The sequence below is a fragment of the Cynara cardunculus genome (assembly GCF_001531365.2).
Source record: "Cynara cardunculus var. scolymus isolate 2C chromosome LG 16, CcrdV1, whole genome shotgun sequence".
Classification (NCBI taxonomy): Eukaryota; Viridiplantae; Streptophyta; class Magnoliopsida; order Asterales; family Asteraceae; genus Cynara; species Cynara cardunculus.
In genome coordinates, this window is record NC_037543.1 from 4,467,273 (window position 1) to 4,476,303 (window position 9,031).

The 9,031-nt window shown below is 35.0% G+C and overlaps 1 protein-coding gene across 6 annotated transcripts; it reads left to right on the top strand.

Annotated features, from left to right (window-relative positions):
- On the top strand, positions 1-6,829 carry LOC112529780 (L10-interacting MYB domain-containing protein). 6 transcript variants are annotated; one of them, XR_003070943.1, is made up of 11 exons: positions 1-89; positions 1,658-2,011; positions 2,092-2,242; positions 2,833-3,173; positions 3,253-3,400; positions 3,638-3,948; positions 4,044-4,191; positions 4,350-4,687; positions 5,343-5,866; positions 5,948-6,048; positions 6,122-6,211. XR_003070943.1 is itself a non-coding variant. In XM_025141183.1 (10 exons), exons 2-9 carry the CDS (start codon positions 1,679-1,681, stop codon positions 5,859-5,861), a joined length of 2,289 nt encoding a protein of 762 aa, XP_024996951.1. In that variant the 5' UTR covers positions 1-89; positions 1,658-1,678; the 3' UTR covers positions 5,862-5,866; positions 6,122-6,305. The 6 variants fall into 6 exon arrangements, 3 of the variants coding, with proteins under 3 accessions (XP_024996951.1, XP_024996952.1, XP_024996950.1); XR_003070942.1 differs by having other exon boundaries at positions 5,343-6,048; XM_025141183.1 differs by lacking the exon at positions 5,948-6,048 and having other exon boundaries at positions 6,122-6,305.
- Positions 6,830-9,031: the final 2,202 nt, after the last annotated feature.

The following is a 9,031-nucleotide window of genomic DNA, read 5'->3' on the forward strand; positions in this document are numbered from 1 at the left end:
TTACCTTTCCTTATTCGGGACTAGGGTTATCACTTCCCCAATCGCTCCCTTCATCAAGATCTATTCCTACTCCACCAACACAATAATTTGTAAGAACTTTTTCTCTTATGTGTTTTCTACTCCTCCTCCATTTCTTTGATTCGATTAACTGGCTTGAAAATGGTTGAATTCTGTGAGTTTTCACTCTCGGTAGCTTGGATTTGGTGCAAAATTGTTTGTTCGATTGTAATGCGTATGCGATTCGTGTTTGTAACTATAAATCTAAGGTCTTGCATCTGTTTGCTGATTAATTATTGAACAATTTGGGATGGCGTTAGTTCCAACTATTGTTTAGGGAATTGATTTGTTACTTTTTTAATTGATGCAAATGTAATTGTTTATATCATATAGTTTTGCTCCATTTAGTGATTCAACTGAATCAAAAGATGGGAGCATGGAATTAAGTAATGTATTTGTAATTTAACTTGTTATGCATAAGGCTCTTTATATACATGGTTTTTTTTTTTTGTTATTTCATATGTTTTATGGTTACTAGAACATTAAGGGTCGTCACTACTATGCATCTGTGTGTAGCAACAAAACCAAGGTTAGAACTTTTGGGTTACAGTGCAGGGAAATACAGGGTGAAGCTTAGAGATCCTTCAAAATATCAAGTTTAAGCTGCTTATCACAAATACTTTGGTTAACACTAAAAGATTTATTCTTAGAAATCTTTTAGGCCCCTCCAAGTAAAATGTGTAAAAGGAGAAGATAAATGGATTGGGCTAATGAATCAAATGTAAGAAAGAAAAATTTGCACCATGCCAATAGGAGAAACTTGAAAGAGGAGGCATATAACGTGTTCCTTAACCTCCATTTAGGTTAATGATGTGAAAAGATGGGAGATTCCATGAATAAGAAGCCCAAGACATGATCAACAGAAGTCTCAAGTGTAGAATATACTAGAAGCCATGCGAAAAAGAGAAACTAATTGCAAATATCATGCTTTAATGAAACATTCCCTATCTTGAAATGCAATTGATGAGTAGAAATCAATACAAATGAATGGGAAATAAATCTTCAATCTCAAGTTGGCAGGGATTAGTAGATACTGAGATACAACAGTCAGTCCAATCTGTCATTTCTTTTGAAAGGAAATATGATGTTTAAATTTTGAAGCTCCAGAGGTGCATATGTATGATAAATAGTTTGACGAACGTACCTGCAATATTCATATATGTTTTCTTCGTGTAAATATGGAGGTCATAAAAGATACTTATGGAGCTTTTATGCAATGGTGGATGGTCTTAGCAAATGCATGATATGTTGTTTGAAGTTTGAAAGCACTTGCAAATTCTTACATATTTTTTTCAGCATATGTCTTGAGGTCGTAAGATTTGTGTCAAGTATCTATTATTAAGCTTTTATGCGATGATGGATATTCTTGGTATGTGTATGATGTATTGTTTATAAATGGAAAATACCTGCAAAATTCATACATATGTTTCCACTTTCCAGCATATATGATGGAGGCCTTATATGCTAGGGAATGATCTACTATTAAGCTTTTACATGATGATGGGTTCATGACTTCAGTCTTGTGTGCTCTTTTGGACACTTAATAGTTATACCTCTTTTTATTGTCTACAATGAAATAATTAACTTAAGCTTTTTGCAGATATATGGTCTAATCTGGACAATGGGTAGCCAAGTTCCCACAGGCAATGACCGTTCACGAACTTACTGGACTCCAACGATGGAGCGTTACTTTGTAGATCTTATGCTGGAACATATTCAAAAAGGGAATAGGGTTGGACATACATTTAACAAACAAGCATGGACTGATATGCTTGCTGTCTTTAATGCAAAATTTGGATCACAATATGATAAAGATGTACTGAAAAGTCGTTATACGAATTTGTGGAAGCAATTTAATGATGTCAAGAATATGCTTGGTCAAGGTGCATTTTCTTGGGATGAAAATCGGCATATGGTGGTTGCAGATGATTATGTTTGGGATTCCTACATCAAGGTGCAAAATTATATCATCAATAATCTAAACTTATTAAAAGTAGAACGATCCCACATGCTTACTATGGTGAATATTTGCAGGCACACCCAGATGCACGGCCATACAAGACCAAAGCAGTGCAGAACTTCAGTGATTTATGTTTGATATATGGGTATACCACTGCTGATGGAAGATATAGTCGGTCAAGTCATGATATGGATATTTGTGATGAAACCCATGGAGTGAATTTAGGTGTGTTTGTATCTTTCCTAGATCTAATCGAAGATTTGGATTTTATGTTGCCATATTTTAATGACTTTATGATGCTATACATGGTCTTTGTATGATTATTGTTCACTTGTGGCTTGTGGTGTGCACAAGCTGATCTTTGTCATCCTGATCTTTAATTCACCTTCAACACCACCCATAACATTCCACCACCCACCTAAGTTTGGTGCTCAACTTCATGGCATAAAAAGCGAGTCTCATCCAGGCCAAATGCTAGGTTTTGATGTTTCTTCTAGTTTCAAGTTGAGGTCCAGGAAAGAAACAAAGCATGCCTATACATTTCATATATGAAACACACACTCACACTCACACTCACACTCACACTCACATACACACATGAACAAGACGGATACCTTGAGTCCTAGCTTAAAATGAAACTCATTCAATGGTTGGGATTGGTTTTCATGGTTCTCAACATTTTTATGGTTCTGATTTGATTTTCCCCCTACCTATATATTTGTAGTATCAGTTGGGTGATCGTATCTGAATATCCCATCTACATATACAGAACTGGGTTTGTGTGCAGGCGAACGTAATATTTTTACTCTGTTCAGGTGATGGACTTGGAAGTCCAACTCCTTCAAATACTGAGCGTTCAAGGACAGATTGGACATCAGCCATGGACCAGTTTTTTATCGGTTTATTATTAGACCAACGTGAAAAAGGCAATAAACTTGATAATTCATATACCAAAGAAGCATGGACTGAGATGCTCACTTCTTTCAATGCAAAATTTGGCCCCCAACATACCAAAAGAGTCTTAAGACATCGGTACAAGAAACTCTTCAAGTATTATACTGATATGGCGGTTTTGCTCAAACAAGATGATTTTTCCTGGGATGCAAAGGAGCAAAAGGTAGTCGCTAATGATGATGTTTGGGATGCTTACATAAAGGTATGGTTGATGATTTAGCAATTTATTTCGTCATTTTCTTCTTTTGTATTTATAGTAATGTGAGCAACGTTAATTGCAGGCACACCCACAAGCACGATCATATAGAACAAAATCTATGCCAAATTATACAGATTTGGAATCAGTATTTGGCAGTGTGATCATAAATGGATCTCAAAGTAATAACTTGGATAAGTACCTTGAAGAAGATATAGTAGGATCTAAGACTGGTGCGTGAATTTTTGCAGAACTTCAACTTGTTTTTGTTTCTATCAATTTTTATGTGCTCACAAGTAGCAGAATTATTTCGTGTGATAAAACCATAACCATGTCAGTTAGTAAAAACTACAATAAGTGTATGCAATAGCTTACAGTATCTTGAACCATGATTAGTTATCCTCTTTAGAGTAACCATGCCTATAAAATCATTAGATCTTTACAGACTGTTGTATCCTACATTGCTGTAGGTAACGAACGCTCCAGAACGTATTGGACGCCGCCGATGGACCGTTATTTGATCGACTTATTGCTTGACCAAGTGAACAGAGGAAACAGAATTGGGCAGACATTTGTTGCTCAGGCTTGGATTGACATGGCTAAATCGTTTAATGCCAATTTTACATCTAACCATGACAAAGATGTTTTGAAGAATAGATACAAACATCTGAAGAGGCAGTATAATGACATAAAAACCCTTTTGAAGGAGACTGGATTTTCTTGGGATGATGCACGAGAAATGGTGGCAGCCTCGGATCATATTTGGGATGCTTACATTGAGGTGAACATTTTTTCTTGTTGCTTCCTTCGGGGAAACTTGTACCACCGTTTCCCTGGTCAGAGTTTTGTTGCTTTTCTCAAGTAAAATATATGCAGGTACATCCTGATGCAAGATCTTACAGAGTTAAAACTGTGCCTAATTACCACAAGTTGTGTATTATTTATGGTGAAGATAGTTCTGAGGGACGATATAGTCGTTTGGCACGCAATGTAGCCTTAGATGTTGCTCCCATCTCAAGTATAGGTATGTATGTCCGGTATGAAATTCATGATAGTTTCTGTATGTTAAAAAGATGCCTTATATCACTTTACAGGTCAAGTGTGTATTTCTTCAAAATTTGGGAATAGTATGGATTTGTGTGACAATTATGAAGGCTTTATGCATGCTTTATCTGCTTGTAGGTGAAAGTAACGACAGCCATTTATTTTCCGAGACAAAAGAAGATAACGATTGGACATCCGAAATGGATGAATGCTTTATTGAACTTCTGCTAGAGCAGGTGCACGGAGGGAATAAGATTGTTCATGGTTTTGATGACCAAATTTGGACGGTGATTACAACATCATTTAACGAAAGATGTAGATTACAACATGACAATCAAAGTCTACGAAATCGATACACGTACTTCATGAAACAGTTTAATGAAGTCGAATGTCTTCTTAATCAAAATGGTTTTTCGTGGGATGACACTTGCCAGACAATTGATGCTAATGATGAGGCATGGGAGGCTTATATCAAGGTAAGGTCCCTTATGTTTTGTTTCGTATTGTAGTTAAGAGTTTTGATTCGGGGGGCTGGCCTTAGGGCAACCCGTATGGTTATTTAGTCGTTTTGGAGGGTCATGGGCACAAAGTTATGAAAACTAGTCTTTCCTATTTTATTGTGGGATTCTAAATTCCCATGTTAAGATTTTCTATTGTGCATGATAGTCACTAAAATTAAAATCAGATTGATGGTATTGATCTTGGATTTGCCGGATTACTGGATATCTTAATTAGTTAATTAGATATTTAACAGGTAGGAGTAGGTTTATTTGAGAACTGTAAATATTTTTAGAACTGTGAGAACCAACTAGTCATGAATTATTCATGATGAATATCGTGATAGATATTCATGATGAATATCATGAATAACGAAAATGCATGACATTCATGATGGATAATATTCATTAAACTGTATATCAAGTCAAATGTTTTGATTTTTTAAAGGAAGAATTAGTTGTCATTATTGAGAGCCAGGATGTTTTCCTTGATTTTCTTTTTGGCCTAACACCCCTTCAAGTTTTTCCTTTCTCTCTTTTTAAATTATTGAGGCTTTTGATGGATATTGTGGTTGAATTATTCACGAGAACAATTTCAGTTGTGCATTTAGCCTACATCTATGATGATCAACAGGAACACCCTCAAGCAACTTCATTCAAGGGCAGAGTCTTGAGACACCACAAAGATTTGTATACCATTTTAGGAGGTGACACCATGTATGAAGGCTTCTGTTCGGAGAACATAACAACAAATTCTGATTATCGATCAGGCATCGAGAACGTTGAAATTGGTAAAAATTGTCAAATATTGCCTAAAGAAACCGAAACAGTTAACAAGAAGCAAAAACGGGTGACGGAGATGCCATTAGCTTTAGGACGTTTTGTCAAAGTGCAAAAAAACGAAAAAGATGATATAACGGAAGCTTTTACTGATATGGCTAATGTAGTTTCAAAGTTGCTGAATGGAAAGACGGAAAAGAACTACGTTTCCATAGAAAGAGCAGTTGATGCACTTCAAGCTATACCCGACATAGATGATGATCTTTTATTGGATGGTTGTGATATTCTTGAGGACGAGAAAAAAGCAAAGACCTTTTTGGCATTGGATGCTTCATTACGAAAAAAATGGTTGCTAAGAAAGCTTGGACGCTAGTACGGGTACATTTTATGAAACTTCTTTTACCATTTAAAGTCGAGGAGCTTATAGCTTATGGTTTCTAATTTTCTTTTTTTACTTAGACCCTACTTCTGGATGGGTATACTGGGTTTCTTTGGTTTGGTTATTAAATGTGGAGGAGCATTGGTGCACCATGGTCTTATGGGTTTTTGGCTAGTCTTATGTATGTTGGTACTTTGCCATTGTACTTGCTTGTAGCTCTTGGTTTTGCATTTGATTATCAAACAATTTTGCAGATGGAAGAGTTTGGCAAGTATACCACCTCGAACCAACTGTGTTACGCTCGCCTTGGTGCTGGCACAGATGGGAAGAGATGGAACACCTCAAAATCTTGCTCAATGGACCGGGAGGGTGTGCAAAGGATGGAGTTTGTTGTAAAAGGGGTTGGATCTTTGCACATAAACTCTTCTTCGGCTTCTATGGCAATAGTAACGGTTGCTTGGTTTATGGGTAAGTTTTTGACCGAGAGTGAACGTTCAAAAGGTTGATTGAAAAAATTTCTTGTTTCCTACTTCTCATCCAATAGGATGTTGGAGCTCTTTTATATCACGATGTAGGACTCCATGTTTTGTCCCCAAAGGATTATGAAGGTGATCCAATCCATTGACAATCCTGATGTATATCTCCAGGTATTAGAACCACGTGAGACTTGTGCGGACAATGATTTGTATTGCACAAGTCTCACATGGGCTCAGATGTCTCAGGATATCCTTTGGGATTGTCAATGAATTGGATTACCCTCATAATCCCTTGAAGACACAACAAGGAGTTCTACCTGGTGACTAAAAGAGCTCCATCATCCATTGGATGAGAAGTAGGAAGCTAGAGGTTTGGTTTGGGATGGTCCGAAATAGACCGAGTCATAGAGGTTGAGCCGTTGTTTTTGGTATCCGTTGGTGGCTGATCCAATGTGCTTGGACCGATTCCATGATTAGATCTAGCAAACGTATGGCTCAAGCGTGTGGGTTGGTGCGATTTGAAAGTTTGAGAGGAATCAAGTTGGAGCATAATTAAAGCTTTTTGCATCTTTAGTGTTGAGTTATTTGTAGGTATGGTTTTCTCCTTTTTATTTCTCTTTAAATTGAAGAATTGTTTTACTTGTGATCAGCAATTTAAAGCTTTGATGTTAATATTGAGATCATCTCTCTTAATTGTGATCCAAGCTTATCTGATTCGATTTCGAGTGTTGGTTATCGGGGTTCATCACCTGTTAAGAATTTTAAGTATTCTCGTGATCAATGTGAGTTTTTTTTATAACCATTTTTTATCTGAAATGCATATATTATCAAATGGTTTTGCACAACATAAGCACGGAGGGTTAGGACTACGATGGTCTGTGAGGGGGGGGGGTTATATTTATAGTGTCCACAAATTTGTTTTGTGTAGCAAGCCACAACCGCCATGGACTGCAACCTTATATGGGTATGTGATTTTGAGTAGCAACTGTTGTGGCAAGTTGTCTGGGAGGGATATTAAGCGTGAGTGCAAACTCGAGATTAAAAGATTTGAATGTTTTACTACAATTGGGTTATATTAAATTATTGAAACCGTCACGGATTTCTTCACTAGACCGAATGGTCTAACCCTCAATTTGTTTTCCAAAATTTATACTTCAGTGTAGCTGCTTTTAAATGATAAAGGAAAAGGAAAGTTATGAAATTATCTGTTCGGAGATTATCTATGAAGCCACTTGAAGATTTTATGGAAGTTTGCTTTTGATCTACTGTTATATAGGAATATTTTGTTTTAAGATTTTCTTAGCGAAAAGTTTGTACGCTGTTTCAAATTACTTTATAGTTTTGATATGATGGAACTCAATGTGTACAATGACTGATATCAATATGGTTTGATATATGTAAATTATGTGTTATATGTTATGTGTTATATAGTAGTAGGTAGTATCACCGAACAATCGTACTTTATTTTAGTTGAAGAATTTATATCTGTATATTATTTCTTCCAGGTAATCATATTAAATATTTATGACGGATTTCTGGAGTGTATATTTGTATTTAGTTTACAGAATTTTTATATTCCAGGATTTTAAATTATTGGTTTTTTTATGTAACATCTACTTTTCCGACAACTTTCTGACGGAAAATCCGTCCCTAATTTTTTTATTGAAAATAAATTTTCTGGTGAATTTTTTCGACGGGTTTTCGATGGAAAATCCATCGGTAATTATTTTAAATTCTTAAAAAAAACATTTCATATTTTAAAATAAGAAAAAACATTTTTAGAATAAAGTTACAGGTGGAAATTCCGACGGATTTTCATCAGAAGTTTGTATTTTTATTAGTAGAAATAAAACCAGTTCTTATTTTGAATCAAAGGAAAAAAAAATTCAAATAAAATTACCGATGGGAAATCCGACGGTAAAATTAATCACATTTCGTAAAACCAGTAATCAACTTAGTAAAATTAGAAAATATCAAAAACAATTCGGACAGACTTCTGACGGTCATGTCTGCCGGAAAATACGAATGTATCAGAAAATCCGTCAGAAATTATATTTAACGACATGGGTTTTCTGACGGGCCTATTCGTCAGAAATCCGCCTTTTTTAGTAGTGTATAATCTATATAACTTTTATTAGTAACGTATATCAATTAATCTAATTCAATTTAAAAGAATATAATATATTGATACATATATAATATAATAATACGACATTACGAATAAATGTATTTAAAAAAATTCATTCCTTTTTCAGACTTGATCGTGAAATGTGAATGACGAAAGTATGATTCAACTAACAATAAATGTCGTCACTATCTTCATCGTCCGGTAATAGACAAATGTTAGCTTAATAACTGAATAGAAAACCAATTAAACGCTCACATCTGAGGAAGGTTCTTATATAAGCCTATTTTTTGTATTCTTCTTAATTATTAAGTCATTTCTGACTTCCCTAACTAATAATCTACATAAAACTTATAAGAATTCCATTTTGTGGGTTCTGTTAAGTTAAATGAATATATCCATATTAATTATTATGTTGGATATATATAAGTTAAGAAAATACATAAAAAAACCCAGTAAATTATCACTTCACACCAACTTTAAGGTAAAAACCAATGTTTTTGTACAAGAGCACGAAAAAAGTGAGGTTCTTATAAAAACTATCTAGAATATATCATTGATTT

Excerpts from the sequence above, each read along its gene's own strand:
- LOC112529780 (XM_025141183.1), top strand. The coding sequence starts at position 1,679 with ATGGGTAGCCAAGTTCCCACAGGCAATGACCGTTCACGAACTTACTGG. Across the intron at positions 3,401-3,637 it reads TATAGTAGGATCTAAGACTG|GTAACGAACGCTCCAGAACG; the intron begins GTGCGTGAATTT and ends ACATTGCTGTAG. Across the intron at positions 4,688-5,342 it reads CATGGGAGGCTTATATCAAG|GAACACCCTCAAGCAACTTC; the intron begins GTAAGGTCCCTT and ends GATGATCAACAG.